This window comes from Lepidochelys kempii, chromosome 1 (genome assembly GCF_965140285.1).
Source record: "Lepidochelys kempii isolate rLepKem1 chromosome 1, rLepKem1.hap1, whole genome shotgun sequence".
In the NCBI taxonomy this organism is placed as follows: domain Eukaryota; kingdom Metazoa; phylum Chordata; order Testudines; family Cheloniidae; genus Lepidochelys; species Lepidochelys kempii.
The window spans coordinates 165,233,022-165,259,227 of NC_136380.1; the positions used below are offsets into that span (position 1 = coordinate 165,233,022).

Genomic DNA, 26,206 nt, shown 5'->3' on the forward strand with positions numbered 1-26,206 from the left:
TTAACAGTAACGTATAATGAAGTAATATTTCAAATCACAATAGGCTTCACGTCTGGTGAGCACAAGTTTTGCAAATCCAGGTCAATCCCTGTCATACTGACCACCTCTCTCTACATGATGGACCCAAATACACCTAATGAACAAGTCTTTATCTGTTTACAATTTGTTCTGTTAAATGAACATCTCCATACAACTTTTAAAACTCCGTACCTTCTTTAACAGACTGCTGTGTGAACTCTACATTCATAGGTGAAGTAACTCCCTGTGATGATCTTCTCTAAATTTCTTTGTGCTGTTGCTGGCATTTTAACTGATTTTAGGGTTGGTATTTTTAAATTATGCAAATGAAACTTCTGTACAGCCTTACTTCTCCAGTGAATATTCTGCAGAAACTGAAGTTAGAATCTGCAATTCCATTAGCAAAGATACAACAATAAGAGCTATTAAACAATCATTTAGCATATAAACTAATCCTCAGATGAGGATTTCTTCCTGAACCCAACAGTAAACTAATTGCATAATTAGGGACATTAAGAGACAGGAGAGGAAATGTCATTTATTTAGGCCATGTCTGCACTGCCACTTGGGCAAAGCCTATGTCACTCAGGGATGTGAAAAAACACCCCCATCATCAACAGTTTTGCCAGCATAAACACTCAGGTGCATAGCGCGATGTCGGCACTTCTCTCGTTGACATACCTACTGCCGCTCTTTTCACAGTTTTATTATGTCTACGGAAAACCTCTCTCCTGTCAGCATAACATGGCTATGCAAGCGATTTTACAGCAGTGGAGCTGTGCCACTGTAGGTTCACTAGTATAGATACAGTCTTTGCCTAGAGGATCCAACATGGCAAGAGACAGGATACTTACTACAAACCATTTCTGAAATGAAACTCTCGTGTTCCTAAACCTTCAGACCGTGTTCTGTAGAACAATTACTAAGAGAATTCTCAAGAAAATGTAGCATTAAAAGAGAACTTATCTTGAATTAAAGTATTAGGATACTGTAAAGGGAACAGAGGAACTGAAAGAATTAAGTTTGATTTCTGAAGCAATATGTGGAAAGAGCTGCTTGCCTAACTCAAAAAGCCTGGGCATAATACCCAGCAGAAACTGTTCATCTGTGTGCAATGTGACCCTAGTGGTCATGTATTCCCTTCCCCTATGCTCCCATCTCCCCAACAAGACTAAAATGGGGGGGGGGGTTGCTTTTAAACTGGAAAAAAGAATTTAGCAGTTGCTTCACTAGTCTGTGAATACTGCTGACCTATAAAAAAAAATATACCCTTCTAAGAAAAAAAATAAGCTGAAGTTATTGGTAACGTGAAAACAACAGCAAAACATATTTCACACACTAGCAAACCATTTTTGTTCCTCATTTATTATGCAGAGCTTCCAAGAATATTAAATATTTGTATTTTTTCCCTACATCTAAGGTAGAACTACAACATTGGTAAACACACTTCAACAATTCACCTAAAACTATGCAGATGTTACCCTTTAAATATTTAAAATATTTAAATACAATTTGAAACATTCATCTGTTACAAATGGTACTCAACGAACTGGCAAGAGAAAGGATAAGAGAAAAAAAACAAGGAAAATACCGAACAATGGCTTTTATGAATACTTCACTGCTACTTCTGGAATACTGCTGGTGCTATTACTAAACAATACTAAAGTGTTTCTGACCATAATATCCATAGCCTACTGACCGAAGAAGTTCATAGAAGCTAATCTGTTTTCTAAATAGCAAAAGCATTCCTTTCAATAAAAGGAGCGGCTGATACAGAACAAAAGACGTCCACAGGAAATGTTATCTATAAAGTTGTCTCCTAATCCAAGACAAATAGACCTGAAGGAACAGGAAAACGACCATGCACTAGTAACAGGTTTCAGAGTAACAGCCGTGTTAGTCTGTATCCGCAAAAAGAAAAGGAGTACTTGTGGCACCTTAGAGACTAACCAATTTATTTAAGCAGAAGCTTTCGTGAGCTACAGCTCACTTCATCGGATGCATACTGTGGAACGTGTAGAAGATCTTTTTATATACACACAAAGAATGAAAAAATACCTCCTTCCACCCCACCCTCCTGCTGGTAATAGCTTATCTAAGTTTCTTTTTCCTGAGCCTCTGACAACATCCCCTTGTCCGATTGGTTGTGTGCCCTTTTCAAGCTACAAGGGATGGCATTCCTCCTTCACTTAACACCATCGAACTGTGTGCGTTGAGGGGGCAGGAAGCAAAATGTAGGGGGGGGGGGGGAGAACAGAAGAGAGGCAAGAGGAAGGAAAGGTTTCAGAGTAACAGCCGTGTTAGGAAGGAAAGAAACAGAGATCCAAAATCCCACAATCATTACTAAGGCATTACAGGGCACTACACTGCCTGCAGGCTGCAATAGTATCCTCCCTTTCCCTATGTCATGGAGATTCCTAGACATTACAGACAGACACACGCATACAGATCCTTTCTAGGAGCGATGGCTTTGATTTATGTCCATAATACCAGAAACAAGCGGGCTCTATCAGACACCAGGGAGTTGTCTCCCAAAATGCCCTCCATTGCATCTCCTCGCTTTCTCCACAGAAACGCAACTCCAAATAAAGGAATAACAGCAAGATTTTAATAACTATCTCAAAATATTTTAACAGACGTGACGAATTACCCCAGGCGCCGCAACACCCACCGAAACGCGTCTCTGCGCCAGACAGACCCATTCACATCAGCCCCGCACAGGAACGCCGGCCCCGGCGGCGGCGGCGGCGGCTGCAGGGCCCCCGGCGCCCCCAGCACACGCCCAGCTCACCCAGGGTCTCCCCGCTCAGCCTCGCTGGGCAGCCAGGTGCGTGGGCCACCGGCACACCCCAGAGACAGCGGCCAACCCCTGCCCCGCAGCGCCGCCCCGCGCGCACCCCATCCTCAGAGCCACACGCAGGGACCCGGCCGCTTCCCGACACGCTGGCTCCCGGGGCCAGCGCCGCTCCGGCTTCCCAGCGCCGCCGACACGGTGTGGGTGGCCGGGGGCTGCAGGGCAGCGCCGACGCGGGCCCGGGCGGGGAGCGCAGACGGGCGGGGGCGGGAGCGGGGCAGGGACAAAACCCGGGAAGGGAGGGGACAGCAGAAGGGGCCGGGCACGGACACACGGACACACAGGGCGGGAGGAGCTCGGACGGACGGAGCCGGGGTGAGGGAGGCAGGAGACGGGCCGGCCGGCCGGCGGGGCTCCGGGCTGAGGCGGCGGGAGCCCGGGTCCCCCAGCCCCGCTCGCTCTCTCCTTGCCAGGGTGACCCTTCGCCGGGCCCCGGCCGCGCCGCCCCCTCACCTCATATGTGTGGGGGCCGGGGGGCCCTGGTCAGATCCACGGCGAAGGCGGGGGGCGGTGGAGGAGCCGGAGCGGCCACCGCCTCCGCGATACACACCATCCCCTCCCGCTGCCTCCTCCTGAGCCACCCTCTCGGGGCGGGCGGGGGGAGGGGGGAAGCGTGTCACCCTCACAGCCACCGTACTACGGCGCAACCGACCTACTCCCCTCGGCGCTCCCCAGTTGCAACGCGCCCCGCTAGGAAGATTGACGCAAATACTGACCAATCGTAATGCGAAGATTGACACCAAGACAAAGGCAACCTGAGCGAGAGGGCAGAGCGACCAATCATAAATAAACCACGCCCCCCTCGCACTAGCAGGTTCGTGTGTACAGGACACAGGGTTGTATGACCTCCCCCCACTACCAGGGCTAGTGGGGATCCCTCTTTTTGTTTAGAGGATAAATTAGGGGACCAATCAGACGCGCTCCCAGGGGAGAGGAGGTGGGGCAACAGTGGGCGGGGTTGTGTCAATTTGCATGAACGGAATCTTAAAAGGCGGTGCTTGGGCTTTAATTCACAGACATGTCCCCGCGCTCGCGCCGCAGTGCCAGCACCTTCGAGCAGCACGCCGACAACTGGGGGCGCGTTGCATGCTAGGAGTTGTAGTCCGATCACTGCCGTAAGGCCTGCTGGGAATCGTGGTCTCCGCGGATCCTGCCGAGGTGCCGTGGATACGGCTCGCGGTGTGGCCCCGCCCCGTTCACCTCGAGTGACCAATCGCGAGTCTCTCCTGCTGACCAGTCTCGGGGTGTCCGCGGCCGCGAGGGTGAGAGGGCGGGGCTTGCGCAGCGGTCCGAGCGGGAGCGGGGGCTGCGGAGGTGAGAGCGGCGGAAGTCACTCACGGTTTGCCATGGCAACTGGGGGCTGCCTCGGGCCTGGGGTTGGGGCGTCGCTGCCCCAGGCGGGGAGCGGGATACGCACCGGCCCGGTCTGTGACACCACCTCCCCCCCTCCCCCCGCGGCGCCAGCCCTCCCCCTCCCCGCTCTTGCTCGCGTCCCTGTTTTGTTGAGACCCGGCATCGCCCCACCACGTTAAAAAATCCTGACTCGGAGCCGCCCCAATCAGGGGATGGGCTTAGCCGCCCCCCCCCTTCCCCGCAGTTCTAGACGGCCGCAAACACCGGGGGGTTTCTGGCCTTTCCTTGGGGGCTGCGAACGGTTGGAAATTTACTTAAAATACAAAACAAAAGCGGAGGCTGAGAGGCGGCTGTAATCCCCTGATTGCAGGAGCTCTAAGAAAGACCCCAGGTGTCACCAGAGCCGCAGCACTGCGGCCGAGCGGTGTCCCTTAAACCAGGAAGCGCAACGCCCCTGAAAATCCCCAGCTTTAATAATAAAGGTAACCTAACACTCTGAAATTGGTATGATTTGACAGTATTTATCATTAAATCCCTGCACTGACTAAGGGTCTTATCGTGGGAATAGTAGTGCACTTAAATAACTGTACATATGAGGAGTCCCATTGAGTTTAATGCTTTTTTTTTTTTTAACTTGCGTGAAGATACGTTTGTGATTTCACTGGGGGGCTCTGCACAAGCGCAGCAGAATTCCTGTTTGCAATGAATTGTGGAATTGGGGCAGTTGTGTATAGTCTGAAAAAATATGTGCTTATCATGAATAATTCTCCCAAACATGAGAGGGTCATTCCTTCTGACATGTAGGATCCAGTCTGTGCGAGAGAAAAAGAAATCTTTGTCCTAGGTTTCTCCCCTCCTTGTAGGGTGTCCAGACAGCAAACATGAAAAATCGGGACAGGGGGTGGGGAATAATAGGAGCCTAAATAAGAAAAAGACCCAAAAATCGGGACTGTTCATATAAAATTGGGACATCGGTCACCCTACCTCCTTTCCACTCAAGACAACACATTTCACCAAAAGAATGCAAAACCTTTCACCTGTTCAATCAAGGTAAAAGGCATTGCAGTGCATCTGTGCTATGAAAGAGGTTGTAGTTAGGTCAGTCAGTACACACTGACCTCACTTCAACCCATATTTCTAGTATAGGCAAGCTTGATGTTTTCATATCTTGCACTAGTACAGTTGTTGTGTACATTGTATTTGTCCGATTTAGAAACTGATCCTGCACCCATTGAATTCAGCAGCAAACTTACCATTAACTTCATTGGGAGTAGGGTTATTTTCTAATCCTCCTGTGTATCTTAAACTTTTGCTCTAGATGAACAAAAATGCTTGTAGTCTTTGCTACTAAATCAATTTACAAGTGCTACATATATTAAAATTTGGTTATTTTCGATTCCTCTGTATGTTATTTCAGGTCACTATGAAGGCTCTGTATTGTCAGCAGAATTCATCTGGAGAGGAAATTATATTTGTCTTCCAGGAAAGGGTGAGTTCAGATTACAGAAGAACTGTTAATCATGTGCTGAGAGAAGGGAATATGTTCCTATGTGGATCAATTATTAAGCATCTTTCATCCTTTTTGCTTTCTCACAGCTATGTTCTCATATCTGCATGTAAAACTATCCAAGTGTCAAAATGAAACTATTTATTTTAGATAGGAATCGTCAATCTACTGCATTGGGTTAGTAGTGGCAAACTATATTAGCTGAGGCACCTGGATAGAGGGATGGTTGTAGTGTAAATAAAAATTAAAAAAGTAACTAACATACGCTGTTTTGCTTTTATATTATTTGTCTGCTTGCCCATTTAGCCCACATTCTGACAAGCTTAAAATCTATCTCTGTATATGTTTGTACGGCACCTATTACAGTGGAGTGCCGGTCCTGACTGGGGTCTTTAAACACTATTATAATTAAAGAATCATTTTAAAAAGTAAAACTTCTGTGGGAAAGGAAAGCCAGTCTCTATCAAAACAGACCACCAACTAGTGAGGATATGTTGGGGGAGCATAGAGGAATGTCAGGAGAAGTGGTGGATTAGCCACTGGGCTGATGGGGGCCCGTACCTGGGACCCCCGGAAAAAATCTGCCTCCGAGTGGTGGAAGCCTGGAGCCCCGGCGCTGCAACCTCGCTCCCCAGCAGGAGCACCAGGCAGGGCAGTGGAAACCCCCGTGCCCTGACCCTGCTCCCCAGCAGCAGCACCGGGTGGGTGCAGCAGGAGAAACCCCCAGAAACCTCCTGGATCCCAACTCTGGCAGAAGCCGCAGGGCAGCAGAGGAAGCCCCCAGCACCCCCCAACTCTGTCCCCAGCAGAAGCTGCAGGGCAATCCCCCGTCCCGACTCTGCTCTCTGGCAGAAGTGTGGGGCAGGTGGGGTGGGAGAAGCCCCAGTGCCCCGACCCTGGTCCCCTGCAGAAGCGTGGGGGAAGGCCCAGGACTGGAGGAGCTCTTGCTACCTGCCATGGCCTCAGGGTTGGGGGAGCTCTCATTGTCCTCTGTAGCTCCAGGGACAGAGCTGCTCCAGTCTTGGGGGCACAGTGGTGTTGGAGGTAGAAAGGAGCAAACACGTTGGGAGGCTGCGGGGGGGGCAAAATGGGGGAGGGTCCCTGGGTGGAACAGGGCCATGCCTGGGGAATGGGCAGAAAGGGGTGGGGCCGGGGCCACAGGCGGAAGGGGTGAAAGGCGACCATTGGCCTTCACCCCATGATCTTGTTGTCTCCAAATAATGAATGAGGAAGAGCGCCATGATCCGAGTCCCCACAGAGGCATACACCACCTCATCTGTTTCTCTCTCTTATGAGAGTGTTATGTTTTATAAATCTCTCTTACAAACTACATTGTTTGTATTGTGGTAGTGACTAGAGGCCCCAGTTAGGAATAAGGGCCCCATTGGGCTAGGCACACCTAACTGAAGGACAGTCCCTGCCCCAAAAGCTTACAGGCTAAGTTTAGTGTATTTTTATATGTAAATTTGCTTTCTTTGGAAACCCTTTGGCTTCAGAAAAAGTTATAATCTAACTCAGTTAAACATTAATCTTTTTTGAATGGTTTTGTGGCTTAGCAGTAGCTCTCTGCACATCAGAGAGGGAGAACCCGGTTTGGTTGTTGAGCTGGCATCTTCCTCCCCCAGATTAGCAAAAAGCCTTGCAACCTGGAGCTGTGGGATGATCTTGAGTAACTAAGCAAGAGCCAGAGAAAGTTCAGCTCAGTCTTCCTCAGAAAAAAAAAGTTGGAGGTCAGTCTAATTGATAAGCCCAGGGGAAAAGTTAAAGCAAAAAAACATTTTAAGGAAAATCTAAACACTCTCTAATGCAGGGATCGGCAACCTTTGGCATGCGGCCCGTCACGGAAATCCGCTGGCGGGCCGGGCTGGTTTGTTTACCTGCAGCATCCGCAGGTTTGGCCGATCACAGCTCCCACTGGCCATGGTTTGCTGTTCTAGACCAATGGGAGCTGCAGGAAGCACATTCCTCAGCCCACACTGCTTCCCGCGCCCCCTTTCGCCAGTGGGAGCTGTGATCGGCCAAACCTGCAGACGTTGCAGGTAAACTAACCGTTCTGGCCCACCAGCGGATTTCCGTGATGGGCTGCGTGCCAAAAGTTGCCGATCCATGCTCTAGTGAAATCCTAGGCCTAATGAAGGCAATGGCAAAACTCCTGTTGACTTCAATGGGACCAGAATTTCACTTCCAATCTGAGGTGCTAAGGAGGACATCCAGGGTGGAATGTGATGGGAGGGGATGAACCTTTTAAACAAATGAACTTTTCCTGTTGTAATATATGGTGACTATCCTTTGTGGAGCCTAAAATTGTAATCCTTACTCATGCAGCTATTTCCTTTGACTTTAGTGGGGCTACTTGCATGTGACTACTCTCATGATTAAGTGAGGCAGGACTGGGCCTAACACTTGAGTCTTAAAAAATTCTAGTCTTAAGATTCTCCCCATCTACTTCAAAATAGTTCCATTTTGCTTGCTTTTTCTTTAGCTTACATTACAAACCTGCATGCTATTCCTTTACATCTGCTAAAGTTAGCTGGCAAAACATTTTTTCCCTGTTATCTTAGTAGTGAGGTTTAGTAAGGTATTCTTATGGTCATAACACAAAAGTACACAAAATTAAAATCTGATGATTTACAGTATGTAAATCCATTATGGTCTCTAGTTTCCTATTTTCCTTTGATATGACAGACTTTTCCTGACTTTTCCGAACTATTTTATAGTCAGGATATTGGACTCATTGGATATAAATGTTCCCAAGATCTTGCGATCATCCTGTTAGCACATTCTTGTTGTATTACAGACAATAATGTCTGTAAATTTATCCTAGGACAATCTTCCTGTTGCAAGAGACAATGATGTGAAAATACAGGTTAAAGCCTGTGCTCTGAGCTGGACAGATATAAAGGTATTTGTTTAACTTTTATAAGGACATGGGGAATTTACTTTTTCTATCTGAAAACTATAAGCCAGATCCTCAGCTGATGTAATGGCACTATGCTGATTTACACCAGCTGAGGTTGTGGCCATATTATTTTAGTTCATTGTTGTGGTTGATCTGCTTCAGGTGTTTAAAAGGTACCTGTAATTTGGCCCCTAATTTTTTTGGGAAGAATCAACTTGTCGGTTCTAAATTGTATAAAGTAATAAAATCATCGCTTCTCTTCTGGGTGATGATTCTGTACGCCTCTAGGTGGTCTGACAGCTATAATGACTGTTTGTTTGTATATTGCTTTGTGTATAGGATCTAAACCAACTATGTCAGCAAAGGTTGGATCAGACTCACAAACAATAATGTAACCTGAATGTGAAAAATCTTACTAAAACCCAAATAGGAGCCTAAATTAATATACACCTCTACCACGATATAACGCAATCCGATATAACACGAATTCAGATATAACGTGGTAAAGCATCTTCCCTCCTCCCCCCTCCCAGGCTTGCGCAAACCTGGGAGGGAGCGGGGAGAAGCGGAGCGGCGGCACGCTCAGGGGAGGAGGCGGAGCGGAGGTGAGCTGGGGTGGGTGGGGGCACAGGGAGGGCTGCAGCAAGTAACCGGGGGGCTCACCTCCTCTCTGCCTCCTCCCCCAAGTGCACTGCTGTTCTGCTTCTCTCTCCGTGCCTCCCTCTCAGGCTTGCTGCGCCAAACAGCTGACTTGCGGCAAGCCTGAGAGGGAGGGAGGGAGGGAGGGAGAAGCAGAGTGGCAGCGGCATGCTCGGGGAGGAGGTGGAGCTGAGTTGGGGTAGGGGGGAGGCTACTGGTTTTTTCTCCGGGGGTGCTCCAGCCCTGGAGTCGGTGCCTGGTGGCAGCGTGTCTAGGTCTGACACGCTGCTCTGAGTGGTGTGTTAAGGGGGCCGGGCCGGGGGATTGGATAAGGGGCAGAGGGTTGGGAGGGGGGGCGGTCAGGGAGCAGCGGGGGGTTGGATGGGTTGGGGGTTCTGAGGGGTCAGTCAAGAGCTGGGAAGTAGATGGGGGCAGGGCCAGGCTGTTTGGGGAGGCACAGCCTTCCCTACCCAGCCCTCCATAGCAAGTTCGATATAACGTGGTTTCACCTTTAACGCAGTAAGATTTTTTTTTTTGGCTCCTGAGGACCGCGTTATATCGGGATAGAGGTGTAATTTGTTTTTTGTTGATATACATGTTCTGCTGTTCAGTACGTTGGCTATATATATTTTAACTAATTTAAATGGGAACAAACTTTTATATAGTGTGTGTTTTTTTGGTTTTTTTTTAAACGAGGAATGAAGGATTTTTATTTTAATAATGTTTGGATCAAAGACCAGATTTTCATCTTTAAGAAACGGAGTGCTTTACTCTCTTTATGGCCCCTAATTTATGAGCATAGGCAATAATTAAGAGTCTTGGCAGGAAAGGTCTAACCATTAATGTGATTTAGCTTTTATCAGAAATGAAGATGAAGAAAGAATTTCTACCTGTTGGGAGGGAAATTGCTGGAGTGGTGTTGGAGGGTGAGTCTACTAATCTACAATATGATCATCTTTGGGGGAGAAAAAGTAAATGGCCACTCATTTAAGACCACTAAAAATTGTCTGAATTGTACAGCCTTAGTGACCGGAGCGAATATTCACTTTGGCTATATGTTTTTGACAAACTATTAATGGTATAATATAGTAAAAATTAAAAATACTTAGACTGAAACGTAAAACCTGCAAATCAGTTCAAGGGTAAACTTTACAGTAGAATTTATGAATATCTTTGCGATGTTGTAACTGACATTTGTAAAAGTGTTTGTTGCAATGACTAAGGCTTGGTCTAAACATACGTTTTAATCTGCAGAGCTGTGTTGGTCAGGGATGTGGAAAACCCACACTGCGACTGACCTAGCTATGCTGATAAAATCCCTAGTGCCAGATGCAGCTATGTTTGCTGAAGAGGGCTTCTATTGACATTGCTAATGTCATTTTGAGAAGTGATGTTCCTACACCAACGGGAGTTTTTCTCTCTGTGTAGGCTGTCTATATTAGGGAACTACTCAGCATAGCTATGCTGGCATAGGCTTCGTAGCGTAGACATATCCTAAGGCCTGGTCAACATAGCTATGTCACTCAGGCATGTGAAGAAAAACACCCCTGTCTGACGTAGCTATGTCGACTTAACCTCTGCTGTAGAAGCAGCTAAGTTGATGGGCAAATACTTCCATCAACCTAGCTACTGTCATTTGGGGAGGAGTGTTCCTGCAGTGACAGTAAAACCCCTTCTGTTAGTGTAGGGTGCATTTACACTACGGGGTTATGCCAGCATAGCTATGGTGATGTTGATATAGTCACTATAATGTTGATATAGTCTAACCCTAAGACAAAATAATTTTCAGGAATTCAAGATATTTCACTCATGTGTCCACCTTTGATGCATTGTTTAACAACTTGGTACTACAAACACTTATTCTTGTGCTTACGCATGTTTTGTGGGCTTGGAGCGTAAGTTAAATAATGTTTACATTCTGAAAATGAAGCCACCTATAATTTTGCCTAACAGATAAAATAGTCTGAACATGTTTGTTTTTGTAAGCTACTGCTAGTCTGTAGTATTCTCTCAAATACAGTTTTCAATTCTAAATATTTATATTCATGCTTTTCCCCCCTCTCCTTCATGTTGTATTTCATAAGTTGGAAGCAAAGTGTCCTTCTTTCAGCCAGATGATGAAGTAGTAGGTAAGTTAAAGTTTGTGCTTTATCAGTTAACTTTTGTTTCTTGAAATAATTCTTAAAGTGTTAAGGTTTATAATCAATGCTATCGCTACAAATAGACACGTTGGTTGTGGGTTTTGTGTGTTTTTTATTTTTCATATAAGTTGCAAGATAATTGAAACAGTTTTATTTTCACTATAATAAAACTTTCCTGAGCTGAGTCCTATTTGAAGACTTTCTGCTCTGGAAATTGTCTGAATGAGACACAGAGGGACTGATCCTCAGCTGATCTAAACTGTCATAGTGCCATTGACTTCAGTGGAGCTATGAAAACTTACAGCATCTGAGAATCTGCCCAACAGAGGTGCATTTTCAATCCATCAATTTGAATAAATACACTGACAATTTGTGCTGGTGGTACAGATTACATACTATGCCATACATGTGTATTTTTTTTAGTCTATTTGCGTGGACATACAAGGTGGTATAATTCATTATTTTATATCCCTATTGCTGTTTTTTAAAAGTTGCTTAAAAAAAAAAAAATCATACAGAAATTTTTAGTGACCTGATCTTTGCTCTTTGTCCTAGTTCACTGAGGCTTGTTCACTTTGACATTCTAAATAATTTGAACACACGTGTAACTTTAAGCACATGAGTAATCTCATTGACTTCAATGGAATTACTGATTTGCTTAAAATTACGTGCATGCTTGGGTGCTTTACTAACTCCAGGGCCTTTTAAAAATAACAGATGGATTCAAGATGTTTTAGTTCTGCAGCTTTCATTTTTTAATTCTCACATTTTGTCAGTTTCATGTCTCATTTTTTAAAAATAATTTTAATGAAAATAGACTTTTTGTTTAAAAATTTTTTTAAAGTGGATGGGAGCCCTGCTCTGTGACTTGTTATGGGCTTCCCACTAGGGAAAGTTACCCAAGTGCTAATCATTGTTTCCCCCCAAAATAATATTAACAAATTTAAAAAGAAAAAAAAATCTCCAGGTCAAAAGTCCTAAATCACTTGAAGTTTTTCCAGGATTTCCTGAATTTTCCTTTTTCATTATTAGTTTCAAATGTAGTGAAATAAAATTAATGTTCACATTTTCCATATTTGCTACTTTAATAATAAACAATTCTTATGCTTTCAGAAATGATGTAGTAATGTACAGTTTCTAAAAAAAAATTTAGATCTGCCTAATCAACTAAAACATTATTTATAGCCCAGTGTCTTGCAGATGTTTTGGCCCTGATCCTGTAAAATGTATGCACATAAGAAAAGCCATACTGGGTCAGACCAAAGGTCCATCTATCCCACTATCCTCTCTTCCGACAGTGGCCAATGCCAGGAGCCCCAGAGTGAATGAACAGAACAGGTAATCATCAAGTGATACATCTTCTGTCGCTCATTCCCAGCTTCAGGCAAACAGAGGCTAGGGACACCATCCATGCCCATCCTGGCTAATAGCCATTGATGGACCTATCCTCCATGAATTTATTTAGTTCTTTTTTGAATTGGGTTAATTCTGAGTGGCTGGGTAGTCCCATTGACTTCAGTGGAACTACACAGGTGATTAATATATCACCAAATTGGGGCCATACGTGTTCAGTACTTTTTAAAATTGTGTATTTTATTGACCTTGTGATCTAGTTCATGAAACATAACTGGTCCCAATCACTGGAGGAAAACAAAGCTGAAAAGTACTGTAAAGAGAGATCTGTAAGGGTCAAATGAAGCTCTGAAAAGTTTTTGAAGTGGTGTGGATAATAAAGACTTGACGCTGATGTATATCTGGAGTAACTCAGTTGACAACAATGGAGTTACACTGGTGTGAAACTGGCATATAAAATAGCAGAATCAGGCCTATTTTTACCTGTATCTGGAAAAAGAGAAGCAGTTTGTATAATATTTTTCAAAATTGCTATTTGTTGATTACCACTTACCTCCACAGAACCAGAATTACACTCAAGGGAAAAATACACTTGAAAGTATCTTTAGTTTTATTTTCAAATACTGAAGTCTTTTGACTTTCCCTTTCAAAACAACTCTTTCAATTTATTCATCACATACTGAAGATGCTACAACAATCTGAAGTCCACTTAAGAAACTTTTCCCTACACAAATAGAACTTTGACAAATAAATTTCCAAATTGCTGCTGCTATGTTCCTATCCATACTTAATAGGTAGGGGATTTAAAGGATGGTGGATTTTGTGTAACAGTTTACTTGCCTATGGTATTAGTTTATGAATAAAATTGAACAGATTTTTAAAAACTATAGAATAGTTATCGTAGTGTCATTACTAGAATTATCCAAAGCTGCTTAGATCTTCGTGTGTAGTAGTGCCAGTGTGTGCTTCTCCCTGAGGTTAACAAATGAAATAGATTGAGTCTGATACTGTAGCCCTTATTTATAAATCAGTCCTTAATCATGCAGTAAATACCACTGAGTTCATTGGTACTATTCCCAGGAGTAAAGGTTGCAAGAATGAGTTCATGGTCTGTATATGACCATAAGCATACCAATTATTGAATTATTTTAATCTTAAAATCTAAGAGTTTATACTTGCAGGAGGACTCTCTCCTTTTTTCTTTTTAATTTGATTGAATTTTTCATATGAAAATAAGAGAGTGATGACAGTGACTAGATTAAGTAGGTAAAATCATATAAATCGGAATATATTACACAGAGAAAGAGAATATTCTGCTAAGATATCTATCTTTTTAGAGCAGTAGTTAAATGTAAGACCAAGAATGCTAGATTGGCCTTTTATTAAATAAATGGGACTTGTGAAGGGGGGAATTTTGGCAGCTACTAAACCTGAGCAATATTTAATTAGAGAAGTGTCTCGATAATGAGTTTCAGTCATGTACAAGCACCATAGCTGAAGGCATGTGTGAAAACAGCTTCCTGTTTAAAAACTTGATGTTAATACCTACCAATCAATAGAAACTTGTACTAAATTGATGATGTTGCCCCATGTCCACGGTGCTTTCAACATCTGACCCTATCTGGGCCCTCCTGCGGTGTGAGATCTCTCTTCTTCCTGTAATGTCTAATGCACTCAGGTAGAGTCAAAAGAGGAGTGCTCATCAGACACCACAGAAGCAGATAAACAGTGTGAGATGAGTTCATTCGTGAGCAGACGAGGAGCTAAAGTACCATCAGCAGAATACCACTTTATCATCCAGAAAAGAAAATGCTGGAGTACCACTTTGAACATGTGGCACCATTGAATCATTTGTCTTTACCTAAAGCGTTGTAATAATCCAGACTGATGCTTTCAACTGCATTATATAGAAATGAGAAAAGAGGAACTGTGATGTAGATAAAGCTGCACTAATGATTCATCTGGGAACACTCAACTTATTTCATTTGTAATATACACTTGCATTGAATTTAAGTTTTGTTTTGTTTTTGCTGAAAATTTTCAGGAATCTTGCCCCTGGATTCGGAAGAGTCTGGTCTCTGTGAAGTTGCTGTAATTCATGAGCATTATTTGGGTAAGTAGATCATGACACTTAATATTTAAGAGGATTATAGATGTAAAACCCAAAGTAGTCTCTTATAGACAGCCAGTGAGTTGGAACCATTGCTCTGTTTATGTATAATAGCAGCACTCAGATGTCCCATTATCTACTCCGCCTTTCATAGAAACCTTGACTACAGTGTACTCAGACTCTTTGAACAACAGCAGCAATGACATTATGTTCTGACTCAAGTACACAAGCTGACTCATCTCTTATTTCACCTAACTTTCCTCATTGCTTCACTTTTCTTTTCCTACTGATTTACCCTACCTACCCCACAGATAAACATTTTGAAAAACAACTTCCACTCTTGCTTATTACCTTCTCTCCTAGCCTTGACCTCTGATCCTGAATCATCATTGCTTTAGGATGAAAGGAACACCTGGAATGTATGCTAACAGACTAGAGTGGGATTCCAAAGGAAAACATGGTATTGTAGATTACACCAACATTTCCTTCTTTGGGTTCTGTTTGCCTGGAGGCAGCATTGTCTAGTGGATAGTGACTGGACTGGAAGTCAAAACACTTGGATTCCATTTCTGGCTCTGCCACAACCTGTTGGTTAGTGAAATGACTTGCTCAAGGTATCTATCTTGAAGAAATTGTATCCTAACAATTTTTCTATTCTTCTGTCTCCATCCATGGAGAAACAAACATTAGCCGCTCTGCGGGGTAGGGGTTCTTTAAAGGATAATGTAAACTTGTTTATACTGACACCAAACCCCCTACTCCACTTTAACTGTGTAAATTATTCTGAGGAAAATATTGTTTCCCTGATCCCTATGTACTGGATGTAACCAAGTAGAGTGTTATCTAGGTTAGATCACTTTAAGGTTAAATCCCCTCCTGGTTATGATTCCTTATGTCTGTAAAACAGTCACAGGTTTATGAATATTTAAAATAAAGGTTTATTACTCTAACACTTAAAACCACAGTGTAATGGGCTGTGCTCACCACTCTGGTGCTTCCTGCTGGCTGTCATGGGTATTAGCTCTGTTCGCCAGTGCACCCACCTGTGATGGTGCCTCACCACCATCACTCCTACTCTAGGACCCACGTCTCTCCATGGACCACTACATCATCTTCAGCAACAGTCACATACTGTTCAGCAACTGCCCTTAGTGGGTATTGCAGCAAGTTGTCTGGCCACTTCCTTGTGGCCCCAGCATCCTCTTTACCCTTGCTTCAAGGCCTCAGTCTGCAAACCTCAGCAGCCAGCCAGAAGCTGTCTCCCACTTCCCCGATCCCTGCTGGCAGCAATGCTTTGTCCAGGGCGCTAGCAGTTCTCTCAGACCTACAGAGACACAGTCCTTCCATCCTCCCTGGGCCCCTAGCAGAGAACTGCCCTCCTCTGCTCTGCAGCTCCCTTTTTATATGGGTCTGCTTGGCCCTGATTGGCTGCTCCCTTCAGCCCTTCTCTGATTGGCTGCCTCCTGCACAGCCTCTCTAGGGCTCTATTAACCCCTTAGAGCCTAGTGTGGGGCAGGCGCCCCATCACACACAGGCTAAGCAAAATTAGGACTTATATAAAAGTGACAAGTATATGCTGGTGAACTATACATACTTACTACAGAAGGAGACCCTTTTAAGATTTCCTGTGTTTTCCTGTATAGTTTACTATGTGCAGTGTCACGAACTGACTCACACAGTGTCTCAGATAATCCTAGAGTTCTCCTCCAGTGCATCAACAGAGATATTTGGACAACCCAATAATCACTTTTTCCTCAAGTAGTATTGTGGGGAGAGGGGAAGCTGTGCCATCTGAGTCTCGAATCTTTTGTTCCTCATATTTAAAAAGCAGTCCAGGTTCTACCTACACGCTGTCTTTCCACTGCCTCAGGGAGATGAAACTCACTTGCTTGGCATCACATTAGCTGTCCTCCAGTCATTTGGTACAGAAGCTGATTTAAATGATAGGTTACAAACTACAGTCAGTAGTCTGCAATTTCACATTTGAGTTCCTTCAGAACTCTTGGGTGAATACCATCTGGTCCTGGTCACTGACTACTGTTTATCAATTTTTTCCAAAACCTCCTCTAATGACATCTCAGTCTGGGACAGTTCCTCAGATTTGTCACCTAAAAAGAATGGCTCAGGTTTGAAAATCTCCCACACATCCTTAGCCGTGAAGACTGATTAAAAGAATTAATTTAGTTTCTCTACAATGGCCTTATCGTCCTTGAGTGCTCCTTTAGGATCTCGATCATATAGTGGCCCCACTGGTTGTTTAGCAGGCTTCCTGCTTCTGATGTACTTTTTTTTTTTTTTTTAAATTGCTATTACTTTGAGTCTTTGGCTAGCTGTTCTTCAAAATCTTTTTTAGACTTCCTAATTATATTTTTATACTTCATTTGCCAGAGTTTATGCTCCTTTCTATTTTTCCTCACTAGGATTTAACTTCCACTTTTTAAAGGATGCCTTTTTGTCTCTCACTGCTTCTCTCCTCCATTACATAAAGGTAATTGTGCAGTGCTGTTGCACATATTGTTGTTATGCTGGCCAGTTGGATTCTTCCACAGAGTGGAGACAGCCATTTGCTGCTTTGCAGCAATCCTTCCCTGAGTTCAAATTAAAATACAAAATTAAAAAAATAGGAAAAATCGTAAGAGGTTCTCTGTACTACCTTTCACACTGAGGAGCCAGAAACAGAAAAATGTAACCAGTACATTCCCACTCGTGTTTGTGGTTCTATTTCAACACAGGCTGGAACTTATTTTTTTCTGAACTCATTTTATAATATATGGGTATCAAATGCATTTGCAGCCTTATATTTTACAGTGTAATGTTATAACCTGCAACAAGACAATGAAGAGCTAGAGGGCAGGATAGCAACGCTTGGGGATTCTACTTTCTACCACTGTTCTGCACCAAAATGTCACAAGTGTAATGGACTTTTGCGTTCCTGCCAGGTGCTGGGGAACCTGGTAGAGTAACAGAATTGAATCACTTTATAAACTAGGAATTCCAGGTCTAGTGATATTTATTTCTAACGCAGGTAATTTTAAAAGTTCAGTTGAGAATTTGACATTGAGATAGGAAGGTATCCCAACCCAGTTGGAATAAAGTCTGGCATAGAGAACAAATTGATAAATTAAACAGTAATAAGTCACCAGAACCAGATGGTATTCACCCAAGAGTTTTGAAGGAACTCAAATGTGAAATTGCAGAACTACTAACTAGTTTTTAACCTATCATTTAAATCCATTTCTGTACCAAATGACTGGAGGATAGCTAATGTGACACCAATTTTTAAAAAGCATTCCATAGGTGATCCCAGCAATTACAGGCTGGTAAGCTGTCATGAGATAAGAGGAAAGGTCCTCTCCTGGATTGGTAACTGGTTAAAAGGTAGGAAACAAAAGGTAGGAATAAATGGTCAGTTTTCAGAATTGGGAGTGGTGTCCCCCTGCAGTCTGTACTGGTACCAATCCTATTCAACATATTCATTAATCTGGAAAAAGGGGTAGACAGTGAGGTGGCAAAATTTGCAGATACAAAACTACTCAAGATAGTTAAGTCCCAAGCAGACTGCGAAGTGCTACAAAAGGATGTCACAAAACTGGGTGACTGGGCAACAAAATGGCAGATGAAATTCAATGTTGATAAATCCAAAGTAATGCACATTGGAAAACCTAATCCCAATTACACCTATAAAATGATGGGGTCTAAATTTGCTGTTACCATTCAAGAAAGAGATCTTGGAGTCATTGTGGATAGTTCTCTGAAATCATCCACTCAGTGTGCAACAGCAGTCAAAAAAGTGAACAGAAAGTTGGCAATAATTTTAAAAAGGGATAGATGATGATAGAAAATATCATATTGCCTCTATATAAATCCATGATACACCCACATCTTGAATAGTGTGTGCAGATATGGTCTCCCCATCTCAAAAAAGATATATTGAAATTGAAAAAGGTTCAGAGAAGGACAACAAAAATGATTAGGGGTATGGAATGGCTTCCATTTGAGGAGAGATTAATAAGATTGGGACTTCTCAGTTTGGAAAAGATACCACTAACGGGGGATATGATAGAGGTCTATAAAATCGTGACTGGTGTGGAGAAAGTAAATAAGGAAGTGTTATTTACTCCTTCTCATAACACAGGAACTAGAGGTCACTCTATGAAATTAATAGACAGCAGGTTTAAAACAAACAAAAGGAAGTATTTTTTCACACAATGCACAGTCAACGTGTGAACTCTTTGCCAAAGGATGTTGTGAAGGCCAAGACCATAACAGGGTTAAAAAAAGAACTAGATAAATTCATGGAGGATAGGTCAATCAGTGGCTTTTAGTCAGGATGGGTAGGGATGGTGTCCCTAGCCTCTGTTTATCAGAAGTTAGGGAATGGGCAACAGGGGATGGATCATTTGATGATTACCTGTTCTGTTCATTCCCTGTGGGGCACCTGGCATTGGCCACTGTCAGAAGACAGGATACTGGGCTAGATGGACCTTTGGTCTAACCCAGTATGGCCGTTTTTATGTAGGTAGCTTGGTTTAGAGGGAATGACTGGTGTTTGTCGCTTCTTCTGTTTTTTATAGAAAATGACTAAGGATCTAGAGATAAAAACTTGTTAACATAGTTTTTACTGAAATGTTAAGTCTTTACAAAACCTATTGCTTTCTTTCCTTCTCTTTGTTCTTTTTTACACAGTTCATAAACCAGAAAAAGTCCCTTGGGTTGAAGCGGCAGGGACCATTCGTGATGGCCTACGAGCATACACAGCTCTACATTATCTTTCCCATGTTTCTCCTGGAAAAACTGTACTAGTAATGGATGGAGCAAGTGTAGGTAACAATAACATCCAAAAGGCATATCTTTAAAATAATTTAGGAACAGATTATTTCCTACTCCTATATAGTAATTTATAGAGTTGTCAAGCAATTAAAAAAATTGTGATTAATCACGTAATTGTGCTGTTAATAATTGAATAAGATTTATTTAAATATTTGGGGATGTTTTTCTACATTTTCAAACATATTGATTTAAATTACCACACAGAATACAAAGTGTACAGTGCTCACTTTATTTGTATTTTTTATTATAAATATTTGCACTGTAAAAAAAAAAGTTTTTCAATTCACCTAATACAAGTACTGTAGTGCAATCTTTTTTTTCATGAAGGTTGAACTTACAAATGTAGAACCATGTACAAAGAAAAAAACTGCATTCAAACATAAAACAATGTAAAACTTTGTAGCCTATAAGTCCACTCAGTCCTTCCTACGTGTTCAGCAAATCACTCAAACAAGTTTGTTTACATTTTCAGGAGATAGTGCTGCCTGCTTCTTGTTTACAGTGTCACCTGAAAGTGAGAACAGGCATTCACCTGACATTGTTGTAGCTGGTGTCATAAGATATTTGTGCCATGTACTAGATTCATGTCCCTTCATGCTTCAACCATCGTTACAGAGAACATACACCCATGCTGATGACTGGTTCTGCTCGATAACAATGCAAAGCAGTGTGGACTGACACATGTTCATTATCATTATCTGATTCAGATGCCACCAGCAGAAGGTTGATTTTTCTTTTTTGGTGGTTCAGGTTCTGTAGTTTCCACATTGGAGTGTTGCTCTTTTTTAAGACTTCTGAAAATATGCTCCACTCCTCATCCCTCTGATTTTGGAAGGCACTTCAGATTCTTAAACCTTGGGTCAAGTGCTGTAGCTATCTTTAGAAATCTCACATTGGTACCATCTTTGCGTTTTGTCAAATCTGCAGTAAAAGTGTTCCTAAAACGAACAACATGTGCTGGGTCATCATCCAAGAGTTCTAGAACATGAAATGTATGGCAGAATGCAGGTAAAATAGAGCAAGAGACATGCAATTCTCCCCCAAGGAATTCCGTCACTAATTTAATTAACAGATTATTTTTGTAACGAGCGTCATCAGCACGGAAGCACATCCTCTGGAATGGTGGCCAAAGCATGAAGGGACATACAAATATTTAGCCTATCTGGCACATAAATACCTTGCAGTGCTGGCTACAAAAGTGCCATGTGTACACCCATTCTTGCTTTCAGGTGACATTGTAAATAAGAAGTGGGCAGCATTATCTCCTGTAAATGTAAACAAACTTGTTTCTCTTAGCAATTGGCTGACGAGGTAGGACTGAGTGGACTTGTAGGCGCTAAAGTTTTTACATTGTTTTGTTTTTAATGGCAGTTATGTAACATTGTATTCACAACGTATTTTGTTGTATTTTCATGATAAAGAGATTGCACTACAGTATTGTAGGAGCTGAACTGAAAAATACTATTTCTTTTATCATTTTTATAGTGCAAATATTTGTAATAAAAAAATAATATAAAGTGAGCACTGTACACTTTTTGTATTCTGTGTTGTAATTGAAATCAGTATATTTTAAAATGTAGGAAAAACATCCAAAATATTTAATAAATTTCAGTTGTATTCTATTGTTTAATAGTGAGCTTAAAACGGTGATTAATCGTGATTAATTTTTTGAGTTAATTGCGTGAGTTAACTGCGATTAATCAACAGCCCTAGTAATTTACTTTTATCAAGGAATTTACCCAGGAACATAGCATTTGCAATGACAGATTGGACTAATCAAATCTGGTATCCACTTCCTCTATCTTTCAGTAGATGATTCACAAGGATAAGAAGGGGCGCCCCTAAATACATCGGGCCAGTTGTACAATCCTATCCATGTTGTGTGGGGAGTAAAGAGGGAATTCCTCCTTGCTTTGCTCTACTTTTACACGCTCTTTGTATTGATCCCTCAACTGTAGATGGAAGAAAACTGTAGTTTGACCTCTTTCCCCACCACCACTTTTCAATTTCTCTTACATTGTTCAGTTTTGATTACCTGCCCTCTTAACTGCTGGTGCAGCTGTTAGGCTCACTTGAGCAAAGAACCATCAATGAAATATAGCTTTGCAACATATACAAGATAACAAGTGCTTGAAACTCCTCTCTAGAGAGCATGTCCTCCTTCAAGTAGCAACCAAATGCAAAGACTTCCTCTCTTCTACAGACATACTCCGAAATTGCAGCTGCATTTACAATACTTTATACACTAGAGCTGGAATTCAAGCTACAGCTGCTCTGGAAGGAGATTAACTATCTCCTAGAGTCTGATCCAAAGCCCACTAAAGTCTGTTAAGACTTCCATTGTCCTCAATGAGCGCAAGAGCAGACCCCTACGGATCTGAAATACTTTTCCAGCCATATTTCATTAAGACAAAATATTAAGCCTGTTTCAAGGTGTCCTTCTTTGATAGCTCTAGAACTACCTTTGTAATAAAACTCTTGTTTTCAAACTACATTTCATTACTGTGGTTGTGGATAAACTGGTATATTTTTCCCTGCAGCCATTTGGTACAATAGCTATTCAGTTAGCACAGCACAGAGGAGCCAAAGTAATTTCTACAGCATATAGTCTTGAAGACAAGCAGTACTTGGAGAGGCTTAGACCTCCTGTGGGTAAGTTTTATAGTCTTTCTCACTACACTTTTGTTGGAACAATGATTTGAAATATATTTTTTCAGTTTGAATTCTATCTATTTTAACAACTGAAATCTAAAATCCAAACTTAAAAATAGTCTCATATAGTGTAAAAGTTTAGTCTAACTTAACACATATTTTTTAGATGTATTTAATAGGACTTTTTGATCTTCACATCCTTTGTGGTGCTGGCTATTTCCCAGTACTTCTTATTTAGCAAAAACACTTCTATAAAAGTTTAATGCCTGGTTTTAGTCAGACTGCTTGGGCAGTCTCTTCTTATAGTAGATAACATTGCTCAAGAGTAGAGAGAAATTGTTACCTGACCATCAGTCGCACAGAATTCAATCTCTGTACCTGAAGTCTTTCCAACATAATCATGAGCCCGAGGTATAGTATTTAGCTGCCTAAATCAGAATTCCAAATTGAAACAAACTATGGGGATTAGTTTTAAGTTCTTATAGAAACAAGAGGGAGCTCAGTTTCATGATACTGATATAATTTCTTTGTCAGAAAATCAATGAAGTTCTGTAGTTAGGAATCTAATCCTCCAGAAGTTTGAGCCAGAGTCTTTCCATTGACTTCAGTGGGTTTCAGATTAGGCTCCAAGTGCATGTTTATCTGTCTCCTTCAGTTCCCAGTTTATTGTGACATACACTAGGATTTTTTGGAGCAAGGTATTGGGATGCTATTCTTGGGAGTCAAAAGATTTGTTTTTGATTAGGGGTACAGGGGAAAATAGATCTAATGTGTATTTTTAGATTTTTTAAAAAAGACAATAAGCATAAAATCTTGTTTTTTCCAAAATGTGTAAATTGTGTAAATTTAGTAAAAGTTTCTCTTGATAGGTAGGTATTAATATTTGGTCTATATACAGGAAGCTGTTTTCACATGCTTTCAATAATTTGACTAAAGACAATAGCAAAACAGAGGAAGTATGTTAAACTAGTGGGTTCTAATGTTAATTTCAGAATCGGGACAGAATATGAACATAAGTATGAGCATAATGTATTTCTAGCAGAGTACTGATGAAACATAAGAAAAATGTGTACTTACAGTAATCAGCTGCAAAATTTATTTTTATGCGTCCCCTGTGATGTCTTGTGTGATGTCATGGTTCTCTCTGAGCCTTCTCAGTATAGTAAATAGCAGGTGTTTGATACTGGACAACTTTCATACGCCGTAATAGCAGGTATTGGATAAATGGTGGCACCAAGTCATGAAAAGTGTTGCTATTACCCACTACTCATCATTAAGTTCAGTGGAAGCAGGAGGGAAGGACTAAAGACCTGTCAAAGGTACACAAACTGTTAGTCAGAACCATATATTGCTACTAGAGAGCTAATGTGATTGTGCTGGTCAGAAAGACTTGGTGAACCTTATAATAAATATTGGGTTTTTTAAAATTTCTATAAACTATGGAGGATCTTTTGATTTTGTAAAATGATTTATTACACAGATAAGCCTTGTCTGCACTGGTTGAAAAATGGTTATTGCACCTTGCCGGCAAGAAGTGGGTTTAAACAGGGTTGTGACTAACACATTTGAATTATAGGCTGGAGCACATTGACCTAAGGCAAAATTTATAAACATTGAATATAGCACTAAATGTTATGTATGTGAATGAAGTGGTTCCAAATAACTAGACTGTCACCTCACATTTTAACACAATTGGTTACCAATCACCCACTTTTTAAAATAGATGTTAAATAATTTTGAAATATATCTGTTACAGAATTTTTATTAGTTTCTTTTTATATCATGTTGAATTATGCTCTGTCATGGCATCATTGTGATTAATTAATAAAATAAATAGTAGGGTACCCAAGATGCATCCCCTGAAACAACTGATACTCTAGCATAGTAATTCTCAACCGGGGTACGCAGGTCTTCCAGCAGGTACATCAACTCATCTAAATAGTTGCTTAGTTGTACAACAGGCTACATAAAAAGCACTAGCAAAATCAGTATAAACTAAAATTTCATACAGACAATGCTTTGTTTATACTGCTCTCTATAAGTACAATATTTATATTCATATTGATTTATTTTATACTTATGTGGTAAAAATGAGAAAGTAAGCAATTTTTCAGTAACAGTCAGGCTTGAAGGGAGGCCACTCTGCCTCACTACAATTCCTAACTAAGTGTGATTGTTCTTTTCATTTACTGACTCTTCTAAATGCCTGCTTCACACCTTCTTCTCTCCTTTTTTCTTCCTTAATATCAAAAAGGCATGAGGCAACCTTTAATTGGTAAGTTCACTTTGCAAATTTTAGTTTAACCTATTATGGTTTGGATATATACCTCCAATTTTATTTGTAATTATTTCAGTTATGTTAATTTAAAGTGCAAAAACTTTACTTATGCAGCTTATTTAAATAGAAATGTTTGTTTTATTCTACAAGCTGGAAAAAAGTTTACATAGGCTACTTCTATACCCTAATTGTTCTTAATTTCCAGCAACTGAAATCTCTGATTTCAGTCTTACTTTTTTAACTGTATGGAAATGCTACTGCAGGGGTGGGCAAACTATGGCCCACGGGCCGAGCCATTTTAAGCCGGCCTGTGAGCTCCCACTGGGGAGCAGGGTCTGGGGCTTGCCCTGCTCCAGCCGGGGCACTGAGTCAGGGGCCGTGCCATGCGGCTCCCAGAAGCTGCAGCATGGCCCCGCTCCAGCGCTCTAACCAGGGCACAGGGTTGGGGGCTGCTCCATGTGGTTCCTGGAAGCCGCGGCATGGCCCTGCTCCAGCTCCTACACGCTCCAGTGGCCCCTTCCAGCACCCCAATGGGAGCTGCAGGGGCAGTGCATGCAGATGGATCAGCATGCAGAGCCGCCTGGCTGCGCCTCTGTGTAGGAGCCGAAGCAGGGACATGCTAGTGCTTCTGGGAGCAACTTAAGGTAAGCACCGCTCAGAGCCTGCTCCCCTGAGCTTCTCCCCTGCCCCAGCTCTGATCCCCCTCCGAACTCCTCGGTCCAGACCCAGAGCACCCTCCTACACCCCAAACTCCTCATCCCCAGCCCCACCCTAGAGCCCACACCAACCAGAGCCCTCGCCCCCCTCCCACACCCCAACCCCAATTTTGTGAGCATTCATAGCCTGCCATACAATTTCTATTCCCAGATGTGGCCCTCAGGCCAAAAAGTTTGCCCACCTCTGAGCTACTGGATAGTTGGTGCAACATAAACCTTATGAACACCATTTTCTTCAATAAAGCTTTGAAAAGAAAGCCAGAAAGCATTCTTTAATGCGATATTGTATAATAGCACCATACAGGTTAAAAGCTATATACAAAAATGTAACATGTTAACCTTCACAGCATTTCTGTTAGGTAATTAAGTGTTATCATTATTGCAGGGTTATTTTAGATGAGGATAATGATGCAATGCTATGAAGTGACTTGCTCAAAACCACAAAGCAAGTCAATGACACAACCATGATTAAAAATGATGACTTTCCGATCATTCTTCTAGTCCAGTTGTCCCCAATATTTTTTCTGTCACAATTTCTCCCCCCCACCCCTTACCTGCAATGGAACCTGTCCACACCCCTCTCTCCTCCTCCTCCCACCAGGAGCCCGGCCACAGTCAGGGGCCGGGAGCCGGGCTTGTGGAGTCGCAGGTGGGGTTGGGGGCAGGGCCAGAGCCAAGCAGGGGGCAGTGTGGGGCTGAGACACTCCCTATCCATCCCCCATGTAGGCTGGCCCAGGCCCAGCCACACCTTCCTGAACATTCTTCCATGCCCCACATCATGGGGACCACTGTTCTAATGCATATTGCTTCTATAGTATAGCTCAGTGATTCTCAAACTGTGTGGTGTGACCCCAAA

The 26,206-nt window shown here is 42.3% G+C and overlaps 2 protein-coding genes across 15 annotated transcripts in view; one reads left to right on the forward strand and one right to left on the reverse strand.

The window, feature by feature from the left end:
* The window catches only part of ITSN1 (intersectin 1), a 222,775-nt gene extending 219,214 nt beyond the window's left edge, over nt 1-3,561 (reverse strand). For 5 of the 8 annotated variants that reach the window (XM_073361581.2, XM_073361520.2, XM_073361526.2 and 2 more), the window contains exon 1: nt 3,326-3,561. In XM_073361581.2, coding sequence (XP_073217682.1) covers nt 3,326-3,330 — 5 coding nt within the window. In that variant the 5' untranslated portion in view covers nt 3,331-3,561. Of the gene's footprint in view, nt 1-2,668; nt 3,043-3,325 lie in introns of those variants that run through there. The other 3 variants (XM_073361553.2, XM_073361533.2, XM_073361564.2) reach the window with 2 other exon arrangements.
* The window catches only part of CRYZL1 (crystallin zeta like 1), a 32,629-nt gene continuing 9,162 nt past the window's right edge, over nt 2,740-26,206 (forward strand). Inside the window, exons 1-12 of one of the 7 annotated variants that reach the window (XM_078854633.1) lie at nt 2,740-2,845; nt 3,548-3,686; nt 3,889-4,134; nt 4,596-4,707; nt 5,643-5,714; nt 8,557-8,634; nt 10,124-10,196; nt 11,355-11,399; nt 14,809-14,877; nt 19,561-19,694; nt 22,245-22,356; nt 24,611-24,631. In XM_078854633.1, coding sequence (XP_078710759.1) covers nt 5,649-5,714; nt 8,557-8,634; nt 10,124-10,196; nt 11,355-11,399; nt 14,809-14,877; nt 19,561-19,694; nt 22,245-22,356; nt 24,611-24,631 — 598 coding nt within the window. In that variant the 5' untranslated portion in view covers nt 2,740-2,845; nt 3,548-3,686; nt 3,889-4,134; nt 4,596-4,707; nt 5,643-5,648. The other 6 variants (XM_073361628.2, XM_073361636.2, XM_073361619.1 and 3 more) reach the window with 6 other exon arrangements.